Below are 25,928 nucleotides of genomic sequence, written 5' to 3' on the forward strand. Positions count from 1 at the left end.
GTTGTATGTATACAAACATGTATGTATTGTATAGTGGTACATATATGGTCTTTCTTTCAGGCGTGGCATAGCATGTGATGTTTGTGAGGGTCCCGATGGGCCTGCCTCTAGACGGCATCCTCCAATCCTGGCGATTGATGGAGACCCTTCTACATGGTGGCAAAGTCCCTCTATGGCTGTCGGAGAAGAGTACAAACATATTGAGCTAATCGCCACTTTACCTGATGTGAGTTGATAGAAGAACCTGCTATTATTTATAAATTTAGGTATAATCCAGTCAATTGTTAAATCCAGTTCTTGTTCAATATTTGCAATGATTTTGATTATTCAGCAGTGTTGGCAACGAGTCATAAGCATGCGACTGTCATCCCCCAAGTTGCAAGTTCGATCCCCGGTTATGCAGGAATGGACTTTCTGTCTATTTGAGCAATTAACACACTCTCGTAGGGAAAGAAAACTCAGTAAGGAAACGTGATTGCCTCAGACCCAAAAAGTCTCCAAATCTGTACGACTGACAATATTATGTGCCTTTCTTCTTGGTAGAGAGACTTAAATATGTAACGTATTAATAAATATTATATAACTACGTAATCCCCGCGAGACGGTGCGTAGGCGAGTCTGACTAAAATCGTAATAGTAGATAAATACAACGTCGTTATAAGCGTCTGGCTTGAATAAGATTGTTGTGATTGAAAAACACTTTACCGAAATGAAACGCGTTTAATAATCACAATTTTACAACTGTTATGCTTCTACAGACTGGCTCGAAAAATACGCGCTAGTGTATTAGTAAATCATTAAAAAAAAATATGAATGAAATACGCGATGATTTTTACGATACAAGGTAATGTTTTTCAAATAAGTTAGTGTTACCAACCTACCATTTATTATTCTTCACTTGTAAGAATTAAACATATGTTATTTATAAACAAGAGGACGTATTGTACGGCATCAAGTCAATAACAAAAAATTCGAACAAATTCGTAAATAACATTCTGTTTTATTTCTGTGAGCGCGCCATCTCAGTGAAATATACGAAATTAAAGTGATCTGTGGAAGTGTCCCGTTTTGGGGAATGCGTGTTTGATTTGGCGCCATTAATTCGCTTGAAAGATTATATTGAACGAACCTTATGATATTTGAAATTTACCTAAACTAATATTAATAACACAATGCATGTTGGTCATAAAACTTTTTGTGAAAGAAATTGTAACCCTGAATCTTTCTCGCTAAGCTAAGCGCTTTGTTAGTTCTAAAGTATTTTAAATACGCAGTAAATTATAGCTACTTGAGGTAAAATGTATATTTTAGTAGGTATTTGGCAAATTCTTTGGCGGCTCTAATTAACTGATCAAACGAACCGCCCCGTGAAAAATTACCGCAACATGGCGGCATTTTCGGCACCAATTACAACCTTTTAAATAGTTATCATTAAAATAAAGTAATGTTACCTTTTTTCGCAGAGTATTAAGTGAAACTCTTTTAAATACATAATGTGATGTTTTAAATTTACTAAGTAGACATGTTTATTTCTACCCAGGTATGTATATTTTTCTATGCGTCGAAGAATAAAAATCTACTTTTGATATTTACAAAAAAACTAAGTATTAAAACTTTACAAAGTTTCAGGTATAATTTGACATTTCAGCAAATACAACTAACTTGTCTTTGGTTTTATTTAAAAAAAAAACATACAACTGAATCGTGTATTGAATTTTTTCTTTGCTAAATTTATATTTTTAATTTTATTCGTTGGCAACAAGTATCAATTGTCTTTTTAAAGTATAATTCAAAATTCTGACAGAAACCTAACCCGAGGCTATGCATTTATTACCAATACCAAAATATTTAAGTAAAATAATTCAAAAGGCAATATTTTTTGTGTGTTCCTTGTGTCGGGCTACCACGGGAGGCCAAGTATTTGAAATTTATTATCATCCCTTACATTCACTTATCATTGGTTAAGTGGTTTTTATCCTTCTCTTGTCAATAAAAAAATAATGAATGACCATTCGGCGTTATCTAAGAATTTGTAGCAATCACTTACACAAAGGCCTATTTAGATGGAACATAGTAAAGCGGTTAAGGTTAACTAGGTTAAAAAACGTAAGAAACAGGGAACGATAAGAGAGACGAATTATTTATATATTTGCTCATCAGTATTTTTTAAAGCTATTATTTAATTATAATAATTAAAGTATATCTGAGGAATTCGAAGACGCAAGATCGGCGTTCAATCCTTGTTAATATTTCAATCGAAAATGACGTTGCTCATTCATTAGATTATTATGCTTTAATGAAAGATTACCTAAGCCTTAACAAGCCGCAAATTAAAATGTATCATCTTTGTACTTGTTAATTTTGTAAGCTTTTCAATGTAAAATATTTTAAAATTCAAATATGATTTATTTGTATAACTTAAGTATTTTTGATGGCAAAATACCCGAACAAAACAAATTATGCCTAATTTCGCATCATATGCTCTCGACGGACCAAGGGCCTTGTAAACCTGCCGCCCGGAGCCTCGCAAACCGCAAGATCACCTCTGCTTATTACTCTTAAGGTGCGACAGTACATTGTAAAAAAACCAGCATGTCTTTGGGTAAGATTCAGAATTGAGACTACGCGTCGAATTCATCTAAAGTCAACAAATAAACAAATACATCAGCCAATAACGTGTATTTTTTCTCGATCTCTCTTTCTCACTCTTTCTCAATCGGTCTCTCCTTTTTCATCGACAAAAACGCTGCAAATGACGATTTCATGACGTTTCTTCCATAAAAAAATTACCTTCGTGCGCTCAAAGAACTTTATAGAAGTCATAGAGAAGCGTAGCCTATAACAAATTTAATTCAATAGTACTATGTTACACAACTCACGTTTCTCGTTTATGAACATTTTTGTATTAGAATTAAATGTTTTCATTAAGTTCATATTGAAATAACTATTTACGCCAATATCTATATCAACCTTGCGTAAAACATTTTGTTTGTTAGCTATTTTTATACGAGATAAGTTGCTTAACAATAGCTCGATGAACAATGGACGACGAATAGCTTATCAACGATATTGATCATCTATTTAAGAGTGACCATTACTTAGCAAATATCTTCCATAGTACAAGTTACTTCGCTTTAACTTTTTACTAAGGTCGTGAAATATTTCTTTCAAAGAAATGTGTCGTGATGTTTACAGACTTTGTCCTCCATATATGTAAAGTATGTTATTAATTTTTGCGTTATTAATTGCTGAAAATCATTTGTTAGATGTAAAAATTAAGATAATAAAGGGGTTTATATAAATCGCCCGATTCTTAAAAGTACTATTAATACAATTAACTCAGTGTTTAACACTGTGTGTACTCAGTAGGTAAGTAAAATTAAAGAAAAAATGTTAATCAACGTATTTCAATTATATCTTAAACGTTATTATACTTTATAATTTATGAGCGCATATAAATTGTTTGTGTTCCATATAATGTGTAAAATGTCATGACATTTTATTTCATCATTATTACGAGGATAATAAAGATCCCATGATTAATGAAAACCACAAGGCAGCAGTATAGCGCCATTTTTCACCGAGATACGAATCTTAATTTGCTTTTTGGTGTTTTAACTGCCTTCGCAATTCTGCCCTTTTAAGTTAATTAACAAGCAGCGTTTACGCAATATTATTGATTACGAATTTTATAGATTTTTTATATTCGCGTCGATATTTACTCTCAGAAGAAAAAGCTAAAATAATCTCTTAGTCTTATTTAAATTAACTTATAAGTTAAATAAAATGACGTTAACATTTTGTATTCTGCACAAAACTTATCTGTATTTGTTAAATTAATATTTAATATTATTATAAACTTATAATTATTATACATAATTTTAAATTCTTCCCGACGTTTCGCGTGCTTGGTCACGGTGACTGAAGACAAAGGGTGTTGAATGTCAAAAAGTATCACAGCTGTAGAAAAAATTATATTATCTGTATTTTATTTAATATACATACTACTATTAATGTTTAATTATAATAAATATAGGTTAGAAATTTTAACAATTGTCTAGTTTCAAGACTGCCGACATCACTGGTTATTTTGTGTATTATGTTCTGGTCATGTATATTTTAACGTAGATCTGCAGATCAGGGGAGTACTATAGAATAAAAAAAAGATTTACATAGAAATTTGCTTTTCAGCCGTTGAGATTAGCGATGTGAATGCTGAAGCTCCACTTCGAAATATGTAACTTCAAATAGGTAGAAGTACACAATTGAACGTCAATAGAAAAAGATATTAAGTTAATTCTAAGTTTACCTTTACATATTAACAATTTCCGTGAAAAGAGTAAAGTAAAAAAAATACTTAATTACTAAGTATTTCACCGCATATTAATCGATAATTTCAAACCTGTAGAAAAATAAAGCCTGTAATAAAAACACAGGCAAAGTCGTGTTTAACGGAAAGTCGTCAAATAATATAGGAAAAAAAAATAAAGGCCCACATATAAAATTAGTTTGTGTTCGCTTATGTTCGATAAGTATATACGTATATATTTAAAAACACTTTATACAATAAACGTATGGTCACGAAATGGCAATGAATCTTGAATTTCCAACGATTAGGCTGTCCAACGTGCGCTCATTCCCTGTAATTTAGGCTTTAGTACTTAAAGGGTATTAAATAATGAAGAAAAGCAGCAGTAAGCAGGCAGTAAAGCTTTGTATTTTTCATTGTCTCTGTTTGTATATTTTTTTATGTTGTTTGTGTTTTTTTTTGTTTACGCTTGTATGATATACAAATTAAAATATCAAGTTACCTGTCAACTTTAACAGGTTCCATATTATTTATACGCAATCTGGAATGCCATTAAAATTATAGTATGAAATGTTAATAATTTTTAATTTTAAAAAAGTTTAAAAACATAGTTATACCTCCCATATAAAAAAATCGATCGCTTATGACACTGTTTCAACTACTTTTCATGACTAAACTAAATTTTATGGTAAGCGTCAAAATATTATTTTCTATGAAAAGTGATACAATATACATCTAATAATTATTCCTTTCCAACACAATACGTTTATGTAAATATTATCTTGATATTGTTTTTCCTCAAAGATAATGTCTCTTAACAAGGCCGCTTGCTAAATATTTAATTAGAGTTGATTAATGTTTTTTTCCAGTTAATAAGAAAAAAATTAAAATTAAAGAGATTACGGTAAACAATTGTGAACGTAGTAGGTAGGTATATTAATAAATATTAGGATAAAAAAAGATAATTAGATTAGAATAAAATGTAAAATTCCTCCTTAATTCGGATTTAGAAATTAATTTTTATTTATATTACTTGATAAGATTGAAGTAATATCTCTGGATGTGGGAGCCGAAATGCTATTTATCTCAAATTCAAATTCCTCTCAAGATTTAAGTTTGTCACAGAAGACTAGATACAGAAAATATGAATTTCAAATGAAAAACCAACATCTCTCTTTCGAATTGTGTTTAATTTCATTACTTCCGTTTTCAGTGTATTAAGATTGAAGGATGCTATGAGACATTTAGTTAAAACTTTATTACCACTACACTATATTTCTATAGATCGGAAGAAAATTTTCAAACGTCTACACTGAAGCTGTAACCAGTCTTTTAAAAACATAATACTTAAATAGAGTATTTAAGTTAATGTATTTAATTTTTTTGTAAAGCTCAAAACACAATGTATAATTTTAGATATTCGTAGCGCTGATGTCTAAAACTTTTAATTACTTGGTACGAACACATAAGATAGATAAGTAGTTCTAGTTAGAAACCTATTTAAAAAACCAACTACTTAATCTATTTTACGTTTTGAAACTAAAAAATACTTCCCGGTTATAAAGTAAAGGCATAAAAAATAAATGATTTATTGTTAAGTTTTTTAACATTAATGATTATAACTATTGGACGATAATGTAGACAAAGAGTTTTTACAAATAATATTATTTAAAATTACCTTAATTTACTAATTATTAGAAAACTGAATGTTTGACAAACACCCACTAGTTTATTTTTAGAATGTTCCATGGCCGTATCATAATGGAATAAATTGAAAACTGTTGTTTATTTCGCTGGGATAAGCCGTCTTATCTTGACGAATCAGATATATTATCTTTGTAGTCTTTATAACAAAAATATACATTTTGCTAACAAAATCAAGGTGCTTGTACTCAAAACTTTTAACGTTTTATATCGAGAAACTAAAGTTAGGCCTTATAAATACAAGAAGTATGTTCATTTGTTCCTTAATTAATTTCTTTTCTTCCCTCTTTTTGCTACTATAAATTAATTATTAATCTTTATATACATTTAGATTTTAAATCATTTTTATTTTATATTAAACTTTCATACTATTTTCCCCATTCTCACACGCTCACACGTAGTCATTAAACTAAGGTTTTCCTGAAGTTTTTGGACAGTATGACGGCTAGCAATACTCCAACATTGAAATGTTATTAAAAAAAATATTGTAAAAAAAATCAGTCTTCTACTGGCGCTCTTCTCAAGATGTCCGGAAACTTGTTATCGTCTCCCCTGATTACCACGAGGATGGTAAGACCGATGACGGTTCCAAGAAGAACGCCAACAGTGATGGCCAGTATACGTTGACCCATTGGCCATTTCGAACAAGCCCAGTACTGCTCTCTGATCACCCTGAAAATTGAACTCTTATTAATATAACGCGGATTTAGTTCCGGGTGTTTTTGAAAAAACTTTTAAATAAACATTCAATAGGACAGATACAAAATATTGGAATCTATATTTCATTATCGTAAAAAAACATTGTTTTTAGTGTTTATCAAAAATATGTTATTAAGACTGAGATTAAATATGTTTCATAGCTGCAGATAAAACGTGGTTTATCGAAATACATACTTCATAGATAATACGATATCGGTAATAGACAAAGCCCTTTTGCCAAGCTTCATAGATAATAATAGTATGGTTACTTTACAATGTACTGCTCTATATAAGATAATAAATAAATTGTATTTATATTATTTATTTATTATTGGGCAGGTTTATTAAAAGTTTAACTATTATAACAATCCACATGATATTGTCTCGTTGACCATGACTGCGGAGAAGCTACTCTAACCGTCTAGTTGCATACTTTAAAGTGTAGTACTTACATAAACCTAAAACCTAATGAATATATACGTTATATTTTTGGAAAGATATTTGCCACAATCTAATATATAAAAGTGTCTACCGATTTTCGTAAAATTTTGTGTACATTTCGGTTAGTTTTGCGAATCGGACAACATATATTTTTTATAACCTTAAATGTTATGGGTTGTCCACACCTAAATTTTTTTATGATACAGCATACAAACATATATATATATATATATGTTTATATATATATATATGTTTATATATACCTATATGTATATATGTCTAACCATATGTATAACCCTTAATTTAAACCCCTCTACGATCCACCCCTATTTTTTATTTCTTAATTTAAAACTTACGTTGTGAACTCTGAGGTTTATATAGATAAAAATTCACAGAACAACCTAAAAAGATTTCATTCCGGAAAACCGAACAGTCTCTGGGGTAGCATAACAAAATGTTCCATGTCGGTAAATGTACTAAAAAGATAGGCTAAGTAAAATCACATTAAGGAGGAATGAAGTTCGCGGGAGCAGCTAGTCTTTCGTATTTGCGTGTAGTTCTCACGAGTATGTAAGTGCGTGCTCCCATTTCACCATGCCTCCTGCTGATAGAGGACAAATCTTTGTTTTTAATTTATTTTATTATTCTTTATTACTCAATATGTCATATGGAACATGGTGTAATGGTTGCAGCTCCAAACATTGTGTAAAAAAAACTTGGCGTTTAAAAAGAGTGGCGGGGAGTTTATTGCCAGTTCTTCTCTTCCGTTGTACGCCCTCGATTTGAGAACTGGCAGTAAATTTAGAATAATTTAATGAATATTCCTTTTTTTTGAAGTTCATAAGTGTACATTATGTTACCTATATGAATAAATGATTTTTGTTTGTTTGTTTGTTTTCTCTTCTTCATATAGACTTTCTTCTAAAAAACATTTTTATTACTTACGTAGTAGGAGGAGGCTCCAACCGACTTTGGTTCACATCATTTACACTTCCAACGTACGCTGAGTTTACATACACGAAATCCAGACTTCTACTTTTACTTCTATTTTTGTCGTAGGAGTATCGAGGTTCTACTCTTACCTCCTGGAGACTTGGACCAGCATCGGCCTTTGACATTATATCAAATGCAAGAGGTCAAAATCAACGCCAATAAACGTTGACCCGATTTTATGTAGTTAGAGATTTTTTTATGTATATCATTCTCAAAGTTACGCGGTACACTGAGGCGGCTTATCACCGATATCTTATCAGGATAGTAGCGAGTGATAGGGCGAATTGGTATTTTTTCTTGTATAAAAATGGCACATTTTTGGTAAAAACAAACATGAACTAAAGGAAAAATGTATTTTGCATATTACTAATGTGCAAATTAGATCTGAATATTTTTAGCACTGGCAGAATATTATTACATTACGATGTTTTCTTAGAAAAATTTTAATGATCACTTTCAATGATAAAATCCGAACTTGTTATAACTGAAAATGTGTTTTTTTTTTTTGTTCAAAAAGGCTACATTTTTGGTAATAACAAACATGAACTCGAGGAAATATTTAATTTTATTATTATATAACATAACATAACTAATTTGCAAATGTTTTCCAAGAAAAATTTTAATCATCATTTTCAATGATAAAATCAGTTGAATCAATAATTAAAGGAAAACATTCCATTTCCTCCATGTAAGGCTGAAGTAACGAAGCTAGCGGCATCTGTCGGCCATCCTTGCGGTTTTTGCGAGGGCCTCATAAGGCTCACGCGCGTGATTTATTACCATTCGATGGGAGAATGTGTTGTTTTCTTATGGGAAACACCAAACGGGATCGATTGGGAAATAACTTGGATATTACTCTCAATGTATAGATTCTATTTTTATTTATTTATTTTCCTTATTTCCTATTTTTACAGTAACTTAATACTAATACATTAGAAAACATTTAAAGTTTAAGTTAAAACTTAAAACCTAAACCATTTTATAACTAATTATAAATAATGCAATTCTTGAGTATTCAGCCAGTGTGCAACTGAATACATCTGTCTCACAAGCAATAATATTTGGGTGCGCAAGACACACGTAAATGGTGCTTCTCTTAGTAAGTTCATACGAACCCGAAGCATTACCAGCAAATTGTGATCGCTTACCACGCCGAGTGTGGTTCTTTCTCTCCATTACCGCATTATATATTTTACCTCTAAGGACCTTAAAAAAATATAATGTAAGGTCCCTCTTTATCACTATCTCTATTTATTTCGTAAGTACTAAGGATTAAAAATTATTTCTTCTTCGGGCAAATAGTATATGTTTATAGATTTTGTATAATTAGGTTCTTATTAATTTTTGATACATAGACTTTATACTACTAGGATTTTGCATACTCATACGTATGTATATTTACGTACGTCAATGAACAGTTGTGTCCCTTGCACTGATAACCTAAACAATGCCTTATATATTTACACTATGTGTTATCACTCGCTGGGATTTATACGGATTATCTGCTTAGTTTACTGATACATCATTTTTATTTATATCTTGGTTTAGGTAAACTGTTACCAGATCACAACCAATATAGACTTTACTGACGCAGTTTTTCAAAATCAAGATGTTTGAATTACCAGATTCTATAATGTCGTTCTATATATTGAAGTTTGCATATGTTTAACCTAGAGATAACAAGAAATATGGGCACAAGGGCGTTATTTTGATAGAGGTATTGCATATTTATAACTACAAAAAAATACTCGTTCTAACTAGAATTGAAAACAAAAGTTGTCATTTTACTATTTTTTTTATAGAACATTTTTTTTATAGGCAAACAGGCAGGAGGCTAACCTGATGTTAAATAATACTTCAGTGGTATATATACATAATATAATAATATTACCATTACTATAAACTATTTTAGTGAAGTTCACCGGAATAAAGTACTAAACAAAATACTATCTCTATGTTTAAAAATAAGGTTTTACAAACAAACTTAATAGTTAAACATGCAGAGAATAGATATGACGCTAAAAATAGATTCCAATTATTTGTTTTGCCACTTTGTAGCTTTAAACTTCACAATACCACAGCAAAGACGAACAAATTGTTATTCTTACGGCCACATCGTTCCCACACACAGGGCTGTGGCATATCTGTATCTAATATATGGACGTATTTTTTTATTGCAAAACATCACCTCTACAATTCTTATTCTCTTATCAATTTATCAATATTTGTTAATTTGTTTTGTCTTCGTGTAATTAAAAACTAATAATAGTACTAACTCTATTGGATACGTTGAATTTTCGGATGCGTTTTTTTTGTTATACAATAAATTATTTCACATGCAAAATGTTATTTCAAACCCCTTTCGACTTGTCTATTGAAAATCAGCGCCAGTACTTATGCTGAATTTTTTTTTTGCCTTTTCATAAGGGTCATGCTACATTTCTTTCTTATTTTTGTTTTGTATTATTCTTTACCGTCCCGAATAAATCTTTTACATTTCATTTGTTGTTAACCCTATTGCGCGCTAATAGGCGACACACGCTTAACTAATTCAGTTTCAGCCAGACCTGCCTCTGTTTGTATTTTTAATGGACTCCGCGGGAATAGTGCATAGATCGTCGATATTCTATTTGTTGAGTTAAAACATTGCAAACAAAGTGTCTTTGTAAAGGCTAAAATCACGACTTTGGGTTCTTATTATGTACTCTAACACTAGTGATGTGATCGAAAGCTGAACATATGCTCTTAGCCTAATGGTGTTGCTAAGTTACATTAAAACGGTCTATATTTCATAACCTGATAAAATTCAAAGATTTTTTAAGATAACGTTTTGTATGGGATTTTTTTGAGTTGGATTCACGCTAACATAGATTTCATAAGTTACCATATATTATTAATTAATTAAATATTTCAAAACTTTTAATAACTTATCCATTATTGTTGAGAAATCGGTATTGATAGTCAAATGAAACGCGCACACTTTCAGTGACAAAGAACGACTAATTTATTTAAAATACATCACAGATACAAATAGACCACAGTAATACACTTTGACACAACCATCACTAGGTGGCGCCACTTGTACCATTTCTATATTTTGATACTTTCAACACTCCCACTCAAAATATAGAAAATTACAAACAAAACAAAAATAATTCATATTTCAACAATACCTAGAGTATTTAAATGTTTGTAATGTTTAATAGGGCCTAAGCTCTTTGTGAGCAAATCTGCTGGCATATCTGATGTACACATATATTCAACACCAACAATGTTTTCAGTTATCATTTCTCTACAATAATGATATCTGACATCTATATGCTTCGTTTTATTATGAAAAACTGGGTTAAATAACAATTTCTGAGCACTCATACTATCATTGAATAAAGTAATAGTATACAATTTTTGGGTAATTTCATTCTGCAAATTCCTTAAGTAAACTGCCTCTTTACATGATTCTGAGATTGATACATACTCAGCCTCTGTGCTAGATAAAGCAATACATTTTTGTTTACTACAGCTCCAAGATATTACTGATCCTGACAAAACAAAACAATACCCAGAATATGATTTCCTATCATTGATATCATTACTCCAGTCTGCATCTACATAACCTACAATGTTATTATTGCTGCCTTTACAATATTTTAAGCCTAAATCTTTTGTTTTCTTTAAATATCTTAACACTCTCTTTGCATACTGCCAATGTTCTTCAGTATTACAATTATTAAATTGGCTTAAATAAGACACCGCATATGCTATGTCGGGTCGTGTAAGAATAACTAAATACATTAAGCTCCCGACAAGCTGCTGATAAGGATTTTGGCTACTACCAGTAGTCTCCTTTTTACATTTTAAATTGACCTCCATAGGAGTATTTACTGGCTTACAATCAGTCATACAAAATTTAGACAATAATGTAACTATATATTTCTTCTGATTTAATGTAACAGTGCCTTTTTCCTTATTAAAACTTACAGACATTCCTAAACATTCCTTAATAATACCTAAGTCTTTTAACTGGAAATTTTTACTTAACATGGTTTTAAGATGTTTATTTTCAGCTCTATTGTTGGAAAATACAAACATGTCATCGACATACAAAGCTACAATAGTTTTTCTATTACCAACAATTTTAATATACAAACATGGTTCCATTTTTGACTTTATATAACCATCAACTAACATACAAGAATCTACCTTCTTATGCCAAGCCCGGGATGCCTGCTTGAGACCATATATAGCCTTTTTTAATTTAAGTACCTTACTATTATCTGAACATGCATAACCAGCCGGTTTCTGCATATATATTGTCTCAGCCAGGTCCCCATTCAAGAAAGCAGTTTTTACATCAAAGTGTGTAACTTCTAGATTCAATTGTACTGACAATGCAAAAAGTAACCTAAGTGTTGTATGCCGCACAACAGGGGAAAAAGTTTCAGTGTAGTCCACACCATACTTTTGAGAACACCCCTTAGCTACAAGCCTAGCTCTATAACGCACATTATTTTCTGAATCACACTTCTTTTTAAGAACCCACTTGCACTTCACTATAGTTTCACCATTCGTAGGCCTATTTACCAACTCCCAAGCATTGTTGTCCTTAAAACACTGAAGTTCTTCTTTAACCGCTGACAACCACTGGTCCTTTTCTTCTCCTTGTAAAGCCTCTTCTATTGACAAACCATTGGCTTCATCAAACTCCTCAGGGACACACATATTAGTCACTATGTACTTTTCTGGCTTTTTCTTTATCCTGGTAGACTTGGGACGTGCCGGCAAATCAGAAGCATCTACGTAATCACTTGGTATATAGTCTTCATCCAATAAACCTAGTGTTTCATCAGTTATTGTGGTTTCATCCGCACCGGTGACATTTTCTAAGGTTGATGCCTCCTTATCTTCTATGTCTCCCACTGAACATGAGTTTTCCTTTCTCTCACTCTCAATAATTGGGATAGTGATATCTGGATGTTTACCCTTTTCCATGACAATGACCTCTCGGCTAGTTGTGATACATTTTGTCCTTGGATTATATATCCTGTATCCTTTGATACCATCAGGATATCCAACAAGTATGTGTTTTTCAGCTTTCTTGTCCCATTTCTGACGTCTTGCCTTTGCCACATGTACCATCACACTACTACCGAAGATCCTGAGATGGCTCACATTTGGTTTATGACCAAACCAGACTTCATATGGAGTCTTATCATTCAATGATGGAAGTACTGTTCTATTCTGTAGGTACACAGCAGTATGTGTCGCCTCTGCCCAGAACTCTTTCCCTAACTTCGCATCAAACAATAAGCATCTTGCTTTTTCCACCACAGTACGATTATTCCGTTCCGATACACCATTCTGCTCGGGTGTGTACGGATTACTTCTTTGGTGTACAATACCTTCATTCTTGAGAAATGAGTCAAATTCTTTATTACAGTACTCACACCCATTATCGCTTCTCAAGATTTTAATTTTCTTGCTCGTTTGCTTCTCCACTTTGGCTTTATATTCTGCAAAACATCTGAGCGCTTCACTTTTATGCTTTAAAAAGTACACTGCTATCATTCGGCTGAAGTCGTCAATGAACAAGATAAAATACCTCGAGCCTCCCAACGATTCATGCTCCATTGGTCCACAAATATCAGTGTGTACCAAACCTAGCAACTCATTGCATCGAGAACCACTTGGGAATGGCAGACGACACTGTTTGCCCTCACAGCATACAGGACAAGATGACTTATTTATGTCAACTTTTTCTTGGAGATCCATTCCTTCCACAGCAATTGACATTTTATTTAAATAAGTGCTATTGACATGGCCTAGTCTTCTGTGCCAGACATCTCCTGACACTGCTAAACTTGTCACTTCACTGTCAGCAAGTCTCACCTTGTACACTCCGTTACTGAGCACAGCCATAGCCACCATTTCATTATTTCTGTTGAACACGTTACAGCCTTCTGACGTAAATTGAACTCTGTTACCAGACTCGATTAATTGGCTTACTGACAATAAATTTGTTGTCAATCCTGGAGCACACATAACATGTTTCACTGGTATCTCATATTCACATTGATCAGTTTTCGTCACAATATTTACGTCGCCGGAACATAATACTTGAATTTTCTCGTTGTTTGCAACACATATCTCCCGCATATCGTGGTATGTTGCATCCTTTATCCACTTTTCATTGGCCGTCAAGTGCATACTCGCGCCAGAGTCGATGTACCAATCGTACTTGTTGAATTGGCCACTCAAAAACACTGCACTGAATGCATTACTCTGTTTACGTTGCAATTCTTTCGAACGATTACTTAAATTTTCATTATTTGGACATTGATTCTTGTAGTGACCCGTTTGTTTACACCGATAACATTTGACATGACTTTTGGCACTACCACTGACATTGACATTTGACTTAGCTTGACTTTGCGCACCCGCTGACACATTTTTAATTTTCTTAGGTTGCCACTTCTGCGCGCCACTTGCAAATGCCCCACCAATTTCACTAGATTGAGAACCCCTTTCCGTTTCCATATCCATCAGCTTTGTTCTAATGGCGTCCGTTGTAATTTGGATACCTGAATGCTCAATGGCCATGATCATCGGCATGAATTTTTCAGTCAATCCAGCTAGTAAAAGACAACCGATCCACTCGTCACTGATTTTAAAACCTGTCCCGCTCAACTTTTGACCTGTCTCGACGATCTGCGTGACGTACGCCTGCATGGAAGCACAGTTTTCCAACCGTATTGAAATAAGATTTCGCAAAAGAGATATTCTTCGCGAAAATCCGGAATCATCAAATAATGACTTAAGCTTGTTCCAAAGTTCTGATGATGTTTTGACTTCCTTGATATGCACGTACAAGACGCTGTCTATAGTCATGATAAGCTTTGCCTTTGTTTTCGCATCTTCTGCAGCTTCTATCGTCTTCCCAGGTATTGGCCTGATGCAATGCACCATATCCTCCAAGACTAGAAAATTCTCTGCAGCGAAAACCCATTCTGAGTAATTTTCTCTGCCTTTCAGTTTGGGCACGTTGACTAAGTAATTCGATGCCATCCTCGTTACTTAACTTACTGGATAACACGATCGATACACTTATAATTTCAACAAGTCCGAAACTTACTTCTCGACACAAAATTACTACTTTTTAACAAAACTATAAAGGTGCACTGGGTCCATAACCTCAAATGAAACGCGCACACTTTCAGTGACAAAGAACGACTAATTTATTTAAAATACATCACAGATACAAATAGACCACAGATACAATAGACCACAGTAATACACTTTGACACAACCATCACTAGGTGGCGCCACTTGTACCATTTCTATATTTTGATACTTTCAACAGATAGATTGATCCTGTATCGTTTTGACTACAAATAAATCATTCTTCTGAGAAATTTTTTATATTTTTAAAATAAAATATTTCTGATCTGTTTCTTGCCTGCGTAAAAGTAAAAAAACAAAATATACACCAAACCATAAACAAAACAAATTAAAACAAAGAATCCAAATATATAAATAAAAATATGTAATGCAATTATATAAAAACACTCAATATTCAGTGCTATTTATTTACCTGTGTCACAATACTAATGTAGCCTTTTTCTACATCTTTCATTTATGTAGGTCTAATATAAATCTCACCTCACAAAATTAATTGTCGATTAAAAAATCCTTTAATTTTCTTTTCAGAAAATGGAGCTACTACACGTCATTATAAAGTCGGGTCCCTCGCCTCGGCCCTTGGCGTGGTCGTTGGAGGTATCCCATACTCTAGGTGGAGATGATTGGCGTATGATTAGAGCCTTTGGAGACAGGGAGCATTGCAAGCGGCTGTGGGACTTACGACCAGAGCGGAAACGCCGGAAGGCCAGAGCAAAAGGGAAGGAGAAAGTGACATGTTCTACGCAGTTTGCGAATCCCAAACCTTTGGAAAATGGAGAGGTCTGTATACATTCAATATATAATAAAACAGTAAACTATTCTTAAACGCATATTTCGTTGGAAATACTTGGCTAAATTATTTTATGACTTTACTGTAGTAAGAATCTCTGTGGTGTTGTTTTTGTTGTAAAATTGGAAATACATAAGTAATTTTGTTCTAATTATAATTATATTCCTAAATTACCATGGTCATAGAAACAATACGCCAGTAGTAAAAAAATATATGATTGACAGAATGATTTCTTAAATTTATAGTGCTAAAATAACAATCGAAACTAAGTTTTTTCAAGGTTTCATTAACAAAGGATGAATTGGTAATTAAAATTGATTAAAACCTATTGAGAGGTATCTCTCTTTTTACTCAATTTTACATAGTTAAGCGTGACATAATTGTGACAATACCCGTGTGTATTACACATCAAAATAAGTGCGTTCGATATCAAGTGATAAAAACTCATTACAGATAAAGAAATGTGTAATTCATTTTTTCCATGTAGTTGTATAGATTTTATAATATTCTACTAAGGACAAAAATATAACCTCTAACATAGTATATAGTGTAACATAATAACACATAGTATAACCTGACAAATGAAGACCTACATTGTTAAAATTAGTAGGTAATGATGATAATAAGCAAAGTTTAATCAAAATCAAACCATTAATCATTCAAAAACCAATATGAAATCTCGAAATTAAATATAATAGCACACATAATAAATACTAATATGTTATTGTACAAATTAATAAGTTATTTTATAATAATTTGGTAACATGATTCTATTCTAAACGTGAAAATGTTTCTTATTACTCATTGGCTAGTTCCCTAACCCTTAAAATTTACGTATTTTGTAAACTTATAAAATCTGTTTGGCTTCGAATGTCTTAAGGAAACACAGGATTATACAAACAGGATTATATTATACGTAGAAACACTTGTGTTATTTCAAGGCTTTTCAGTCTAAAGAGGATCTATATTTTATATTCAAATTCTTAAATTTTCAGATGCACGTAGCAATTGGTGAAGGCGTGGGTGCCCGTCGCGTGCGTGTGTCGTTTCGCGCTACGCACCCGGAGCCTCATCATTACTACACCGTTCGAGAGTTGACCCTGGCCGCTAGATGTCTCTGCAATGGACATGCTACTCACTGCAACGTGGACCGGAAGGTAATTATCATCCATAACGAAATTTGCCGTAACTATATTTACAATTTCATTATTTAATACCAAAAGTATATATCATATCCACATCTGGGTTTCGTTGATTAAAAATAAAAGTATTTGCGGTTTTGTAATATAATCTAAAGTAAAATTTTATTTTTTTTGAAGTATCAATGATTTTGAAACTAAATATCTAGAGCGTTCCAATTCTTAAAAGGCCGGCAATACACTCGCGAGCCCACTGGCATTGAGTGTCCATGAGCGGCGGTATCACTTAACATCAGGTGAGCCTCCTGCCCGTTTGCCTCCTGTTCTATAAAAAAAAAGTTAATAGTCCCATTATATAAAGCAATAATAAATTGGAGCAATAGAAGTATTAAAATATTTTCCTTTCAGGGTGCTAAATGCGACTGTCAGCACGATACCTGCGGCGGTCATTGTCAACGTTGCTGTTCCGGATCAAAATGGCGTCCTCACGAACCCTGCGAGGCTGCCAGGGATTGCGCCTGTGGGGAAAGAGGAGAATGCACGTTCGACGACAACGGAGATATACTTTGTGTTAATTGTACGGTAAGGACTTTTCTACGCTATTGTGTTTTTGCAATAACTTTTTTTTTGGTTTAATAATAAATTTATTTCTCATAAGAATTGCATACATAATTAACTTACTGAGAAACAATATGTAAACTGAGATTAATAATAATTAGAGCGCATAGCTGTAGGTACGTATATAAAATAACAAAAATGTAGACATAATAAACTCGATCAGTCAACGAAGCAAAACATACGTGTTCAAATTTGATTTTTACTGGGTGTGGCATTGATGGCATAGTCTGAATTTTTGCTTTCGAACACAGAACAAGCTGAAAAGCACTATAATGCATACTATTGCTAATAACATTGCCACATTAAGGGCCTGTTTCACAATGTCCGGATAAGTTCCAAATAAGCTATTTTTTACTTATTGGTAGGATAAATAGTATTTTTGCGTTTCACGAATGTCAGATAGCGGCTATACGTCATGAAATGCGAAGAATCTTATTTGGAACTTTTATATTTCGAATAATTTATGTGTTGGATAGCTATTTGGCACTTTATTCATACATTGTGAAACAGGCCCTTAACCTGTTAAATCTTCTAGATTCTACGTTTTAAGTTCAGAACTCCAAAAAATACTTGTCTATATAACTCTTAAAATAATTTTAAGTAAATTTGTTAAGAGTTAAAACTTTTGATAGATTCTAGGACAATAACAGTTTTTTGACTCTTCAGGAAAATCGTGCTGGTCCATTATGCGACCACTGTTTGGTGGGTTTCTACAACGCCATACCTGATGGACCGTGCGTGCCTTGCGACTGCGACCCTGAGGGCTCTGATGGTAATACAATAGTTTTGATTTCGATTTTTATTATATGACTAATATGGCAAATTTATGGCGATAGTGTTTATCCTACCAATAAGTAAGTAATAGCTTATTTGGAACTTATCTGAACATTGTGAAACAGACCTTTAGTCTTGTATTTTATTCTTAAGTACCAATTTATCAGTTGGCCAAGCTTTGTAAATAAACAATTCTAGTTAAAATTACTGCCAGCCGCTGTGTTTTTTTTTAAATACGTTTCTTACTACGAACTATTAATTACGTTTTCATAAACATGACAAAAGCTTTAAGGATATTTATGTTACCTAGTATTACTAGTCATCATTGCTATGAGTTGTGTAATAAGACGATAAACGGATCGTAGCAGTAACGACTGGTAAGTATCATTCGTAACTATCACACTATTCGTATAATCTTATGAGTTTTATACCAATAGCAGTTGTGTAATCGTCTCTTTCTAGGGTCATGTATCTGGGACAGAAACCATCAACGGGTACTGTGTGCGTGCCACCCTGGATTCTCTGGACCGAAATGTGAGTCCTGCGAGGACATTAACGCAGTTTTTCCTAACTGTGTAATGGAGATCACAACCCCAACATGCAAATGTGATCCGAGGGGAATTGTCGATGCCGCCCGAGTGTGTGATGACATCTGTGAGTGCAAAGTGAGTATATTCAAGTGCTACCTTATCGCATATCCATATTTTTTTTGATGATACAATTATATATATAAGTTTTTGTTTTAAGTAACGTGACTACACTTAATTATATAGTCTACCATAAACACAACACGTATTTTACGTTACGTAAAAGCTGTGTCCCTCGGTACAAGTAATTTGCATAAATTAAAAAGGCATCAATGTGTATAATTTCAGTCACTATATATACGTTTAAATTATATTTATAAAAAATATATTTGTTTTCATAATAGTAATTTTAAAGTGTACGTGTATGTCAAAAACGTATATGGCGTTTGACTACGGGAGTCATTATAATTCTTCTTTAAAAATTACTTGAAGAAAATTCGACAGAGAATGCGAGCCTTCTAACAGTATGTGTATGGCCGGTAGACTAAACAGCAAACAGCTCGTATTCCCAGAAATAAGTTTTATTTATAATAAAATTGTTATCACATATTTCAACCTAACCTTCCTTTATAACTTAAAAGTGTATCGATTATATCTATGTTAAAAAAAATACTATATTTGACTCAAAACAAACATTACGTTCTATATACAATATTCACTGTGGTTAACCTTATATATTGTTACGAAGACGGGTCAACTGCAATGTTTTTAGATTTTTCCACTACTCAGAGAACTTTTCAGCAGGCTGAAATATGATTTATGACCGTTTCAGGAGAGGATCAATCACATATAAGAAAATCAAAATTTACATAATGTTGCCTTAGTTTTCAGGAGGCTGAAACATTTTTTCAGTCGGTTTCAGAACACGTATAGACGAATGGTACACTTTTCAGCAGACCCGTTTTCAGGCGTTTTCAGGCCTGGTTATACCCCTTTGATGAAGGAATATTCTAGAACGAATTTTCTAGGTGTGGGACAAGCACTGTTTGATACGCGAAAGAGAGAAAAGATAAGAACCTTCTCGAAGCTAGACCGAGAACTCTAGAACGCCGTACGACAAGCACGTAGCAGTGTGAGAAAGAGATAGCAAGTACGCGCGTTCTAGAATTAGGCGATCGCTACTCAGTAGCGCTCCCGCCTAGAAAGTTCTCGTAAACATCGGAAACATCGTTCGAGATTCTTCCCAGGGATATATAAGCGAGCCGAAACGCGACCACTCAGTTCAGTTTTGAATGCGATTCCAAGCGATAAACAGCGAAGAGAAAAAGTGCGATTAAGTGATACCAGTGATAAAGTACAGAGTGATTTAAGTGATTAGTGACAGTGTTTCATTGTGTGTGTTATTAGTGTTTTTCTGTGCGTAATTTCAAGATATTAGTGTAAACGAATTCCTCATAGATTTTATTGAAATAAACCCTTGAATAATTCGACGGCGTTTTCTATCCGATCCCCTAGCTCGTAACATTTTGGTGTCAGAAGTGGGATAGAAAAATGCCAATTACTCCAAGGGAGAATCCAGAGGAGTTTGTAGCAGAGTCTCCAGCTGCGGAGGGAGTGCAGACAAGGGCACAAGCAGCACGTGACGCCGCCCGGAGACAGAGTTTTGATGCGAACCGTGGAATGGGCGAAAGCAGCGACGCCAACATCCTCCTTGCTCTGCGCCAAATGATGGAAGAACAGGCACAGGTACGACGATTGATGGAGGAGCAGGCACGCCGTCAGGAGGAACAGGCCCGGCATCAGGAGGAACAAGTTCGACAAATGATGGAAGAACAGGCACGACGTCAAGAGGAACAGGCTCGCCGTCAAGAAGAACAGGCACGCCAAATGGTAGAAGAACAGGCTCAGACACGTCGTATGATGGAAGAACAGGCTCGTCGTATAGGGGAAAAATTAGGGGATCTGAAACGAGAAGTTGATAAAAAAATTGAAAATTTGGAATCTGACGTGGATAGCAAGCTATCGAAACAGGACAAACGGATTCTCGGATTGGAACATGAAATGCAGTGCTTGAAGACCACGGGTGTCGTAACGTCTGTAGCACCATCTGGAAATCTAAAAGTGCCTCCCTTTGATGGTAAATCTTCTTGGGGCGCATACAAGGTACAGTTTGAGACTGTAGTAGAGTCAAACGGGTGGAATGACGATCAAGCTGTCACCGCCCTTATTATGGGACTGCGAGATGAAGCCCTCACCATACTAGATACCAAGACAGGTAAAGTGACGTTGAAGCAACTGCTGGATGCCCTGGAATCACGGTACGGAGATGCACATTTAGAGCACGTCTATAGGGCTCAATTAAAGGATAGGATACAGCAATCAAATGAAAGCTTGCAAAAATGGGGAGTAGAAATAGAGACGCTGGTTAGGAAAGCCTACGCATCCTCACCAGACGTTGCAGACAAGATGCTGGTTCAAGCTTTCGTCGACGGTATTCGTGACCGTGAAATTCGAATGGCTGTGAACCTAGGACACCATAAGGACCTCAAGGATGCTCTTGCCCATGCGTTGGAAGTGGAAACATTTTGCAAGGATTCTCGACCTAACCGCATTAGGGTTGTCACGGAAAAACGTAGTTCCCAACATGGACCCACTTGTTACATCTGCGGGGAAGTAGGGCATATGAGGTTTTCATGCCCTAAGAGAAATCTCCAAAGTGAAATGAAGACAAGACGTAGGGAGCCCGAAGACGTGGATGTGACTGCCGCTGAACAGCGGCAGGGAAACGAATAGAAGCCAGGACCACGGGGCGGGTGCTGGCCGGTTCTGTAAGGAAGGCCCCAAAAGTTATGATCTCTCAAACTCAGGATGGGAATACCATTGTCATTGACGGAGAAGTTAACGGAACTAGGTGTGAGTTAACCCTTGATACTGGAGCTTCCCGGACAGTTATCAGATACCAACTTTTGAAATCATTTTACAAAAGTCTTTCTGGTGGAAATGTACAGCTCCTTACAGCTACTGGTCAGCACATAACCGTTCGAGGAGAAGGTATCGCTACCTTCAAGATTGGTGGAAGATCATACAGACACAAGGTGGTAATTGCTGACATTGTGGATGACTGTATTATCGGTTTAGACTTCATGAAGCATTACAACTGTAAGATTGATCTGAAGAACGGCACATTCAAGTGTAGAGATGAGGTAGTTTCTCTAAAGGGCAACACGTTGAAAAGTGGGTACGACGTCTATAGAGCTATCACTGCAGATGATACAGTCAGTAAACAACGCGAGATAGTTCAAGCAGTATTGGAGGACTGTAAGGAAACTTTGACGAAAGAAGAAATTGCGAAAGCAAAGAAACTATTGAATACATTTTCAAACATGTTTGCTACACACGATGGAGATTTAGGAAGAACAGGAGTAGTCAAACATCAAATTGAGACTGGAAGTGAATCACCAATACGTTTGCGACCGCGACGAGTACCTGTCGCATATGAAAAGAATATAGACAAGATGATTGCGGAAATGTCAAACCATAATGTCATTGAATCATCTTCTAGCCCTTGGTGTTCTCCAGTAGTTTTAGTCAAGAAAAAGGATAACAGTTTAAGGTTCTGCGTCGACTACCGTCGTCTTAATGATATCACGAAGAAGGACAGTTATCCCTTACCTAGAATAGATGACACCTTGGATACTTTAAGTGGGGCCAAATGGTTTACAACTTTAGACTTGAAAAGTGGCTACTGGCAAGTGGAGATAGACCCAAGTCATAAAGAGAAGACAGCGTTCTCAACTGGAAAAGGACTATGGCAATTTAAAGTTATGCCGTTTGGGCTTTGCTATGCACCTGCCACTTTCGAAAGACTAATGGAGAAAGTACTGTCAGGGCTGATAGGAGAAGCCTGCTTAGTGTACTTGGATGATGTAGTCATCGTTGGGAAAGACTTCGATGATCACATACGGAATCTTCAACGGGTGCTCACCAGACTGCATGGAGCCAACCTGAAACTTAGTGCTAAGAAATGTTTATTTTTTAAAAGAGAAGTCAGCTACTTGGGTCACATTATATCGCAGGATGGTGTTCGAACAGACCCCAATAAGATAGTTGCGGTAAAAGAGTGGCCAGTACCTAAAGATAAAACTGAAGTCCGCGCTTTCTTAGGCTTATGTTCTTACTACCGACGATTCGTGAAAAATTTCGCGGATATTGCAAAACCACTTCACAGACTCACCGAAGAAAAGAGGCGATTCACATGGGACAAAGAGTGCGAATATGCGTTCAATGAGCTCAAGAACCACCTATGTGAGACTCCTATACTAGGCTACCCGGATCCAGATGGCGAATTTGTGGTAGATACAGATGCCAGTGGAATTGGCATTGGAGGTGTACTATCACAAGTAAAAGGTGAGCACGAGCAAGTAATAGCCTACTTCAGCAAGTCGTTGTCGAAACCAGAACGGAACTACTGTGTCACTCGGAGGGAACTACTGGCTGTTGTGAAGACGCTGCAGCACTTCAGCAAATATTTGTTAGGTCGGAAGTTCCGTCTTAGAACAGATCATGCTGCATTAAAATGGCTACTTCAGTTCAAGAATCCGGAAGGACAAGTGGCTCGATGGATCGAACAACTGCAAGAGTATGACTTTGCTACCGAACATCGCAAGGGCAGAGCCCACGGAAACGCAGATGCATTGTCTCGAAGGCCATGTGAAGACGATTGCAAACATTGTACAAGACACGAAGGTAGAGAGGTTGCCCATATGAGGATACTAAGGACAGACACCATTAGTCCAGATTGGTGTGGGAAATTAATTCAGGAAGAGCAACAACAAGATTCTGACATTAAACCAATTCTGGACTGGATGCAATCTTCAGCTATCAAGCCGCGATGGAATGACGTTGCATCTACTAGCACCACGACCAAGAGTTACTGGGCTCAATGGGATAGCTTAGTTCTTCACGATGGAGTATTATGTCGCAAATGGGAAAACACTCGAGGGGATGCATCTCATCTGCAGTTAGTTGTGCCAAGATCCAAGGTTCGCAACATATTGGAAATGTATCATGATGGCTCATCAGGCGGGCACTTGGGAGTGAAAAGGACTCTTCTGAAGATTAAAGAGAGATTTTATTGGATACATTGCCGCGAAGATGTAGAAGACTGGATTCGGAAATGTAAAGCTTGTGCAGCTGTTAAAGGCCCACAGACGAGAACTAGAGCAAGTATGAAGCAATACAATGTTGGAGCACCGTGGGAGAGGATAGCAGTTGACATAGCCGGACCATTTCCGTTAACAGAAAAAGGAAATAAGTACATCATGGTTGTTATGGATTATTTTACAAAGTGGCCCGAAGTATTCGCTATTCCTAATCAAGAGGCAGCTACAGTAGCTGAGATACTTGTAAATGACGTATTCTCTAGATTTGGAGTACCCTTGGAGATGCACAGTGATCAGGGTAGAAATTTTGAGTCTCAACTGTTTCAAGAAGTATGCCGGTTAATGGGAATTCATAAGACGCGGACTACTCCATATCACCCACAGTCAGATGGAATGGTGGAACGTTTTAATCAAACCTTGGAAAGGCATTTGGCAAAATTGGTGGACAGCCAACAAAAGGACTGGGACAAGTATATTCCGTTATTTTTAATGTCATACCGGTCTGCGGTTCATGAAACAACGAACGTTACACCTGCTTTAGCCATGTTTGGGAGACAACTTAGATTACCAGCGGATATTGTAACTGGACGACCACCTGACACCCCGGAGAGTGTTACAGAATATGCGGCGGATCTGCGTAATAGACTGTATGAAATCCATGAACACGTACGAGCATCACAAAGCAAAATAAGTGAGACTACGAAGATAAGGTATGACAGGAAGACGAATCACATAGAATTTAAAGAAGGCTCGCAGGTATGGCTCCATAACCCGACAAAACGCAAAGGAAAATCACCAAAGCTTCAAGCCGACTGGGACGGTCCATACACGATAGTCACGAAGATTAATGACGTTACTTACCGGATAAAGAAAATGAGTGGTCTAAGGAGCAAACCGAAAGTCGTTCACATAAATCGATTGGCGCCCTATAAAGGAAGTAATGATGCTCGGGACGAGCATGTCTAAGGAGAGGGTAGTGTTACGAAGACGGGTCAACTGCAATGTTTTTAGATTTTTCCACTACTCAGAGAACTTTTCAGCAGGCTGAAATATGATTTATGACCGTTTCAGGAGAGGATCAATCACATATAAGAAAATCAAAATTTACATAATGTTGCCTTAGTTTTCAGGAGGCTGAAACATTTTTTCAGTCGGTTTCAGAACACGTATAGACGAATGGTACACTTTTCAGCAGACCCGTTTTCAGGCGTTTTCAGGCCTGGTTATACCCCTTTGATGAAGGAATATTCTAGAACGAATTTTCTAGGTGTGGGACAAGCACTGTTTGATACGCGAAAGAGAGAAAAGATAAGAACCTTCTCGAAGCTAGACCGAGAACTCTAGAACGCCGTACGACAAGCACGTAGCAGTGTGAGAAAGAGATAGCAAGTACGCGCGTTCTAGAATTAGGCGATCGCTACTCAGTAGCGCTCCCGCCTAGAAAGTTCTCGTAAACATCGGAAACATCGTTCGAGATTCTTCCCAGGGATATATAAGCGAGCCGAAACGCGACCACTCAGTTCAGTTTTGAATGCGATTCCAAGCGATAAACAGCGAAGAGAAAAAGTGCGATTAAGTGATACCAGTGATAAAGTA

The 25,928-nt window shown here is 35.4% G+C and overlaps 1 protein-coding gene across 1 annotated transcript in view; it reads left to right on the forward strand.

Moving 5' to 3' along the window:
* Positions 1–25,928, forward strand: part of LOC111004471 (laminin subunit alpha-1) — a 131,125-nt gene that overhangs the window by 31,900 nt on the left and 73,297 nt on the right. The window contains exons 3-8 of the mRNA XM_045629929.1: positions 61–226; positions 15,851–16,102; positions 17,108–17,269; positions 17,660–17,833; positions 18,536–18,641; positions 19,106–19,308. Coding sequence (XP_045485885.1) covers positions 61–226; positions 15,851–16,102; positions 17,108–17,269; positions 17,660–17,833; positions 18,536–18,641; positions 19,106–19,308 — 1,063 coding nt within the window. The remainder of the gene's footprint in view (positions 1–60; positions 227–15,850; positions 16,103–17,107; positions 17,270–17,659; positions 17,834–18,535; positions 18,642–19,105; positions 19,309–25,928) is intronic.

Source organism: Pieris rapae, chromosome 10 (genome assembly GCF_905147795.1).
Source record: "Pieris rapae chromosome 10, ilPieRapa1.1, whole genome shotgun sequence".
Taxonomy (NCBI): Eukaryota; Metazoa; Arthropoda; class Insecta; order Lepidoptera; family Pieridae; genus Pieris; species Pieris rapae.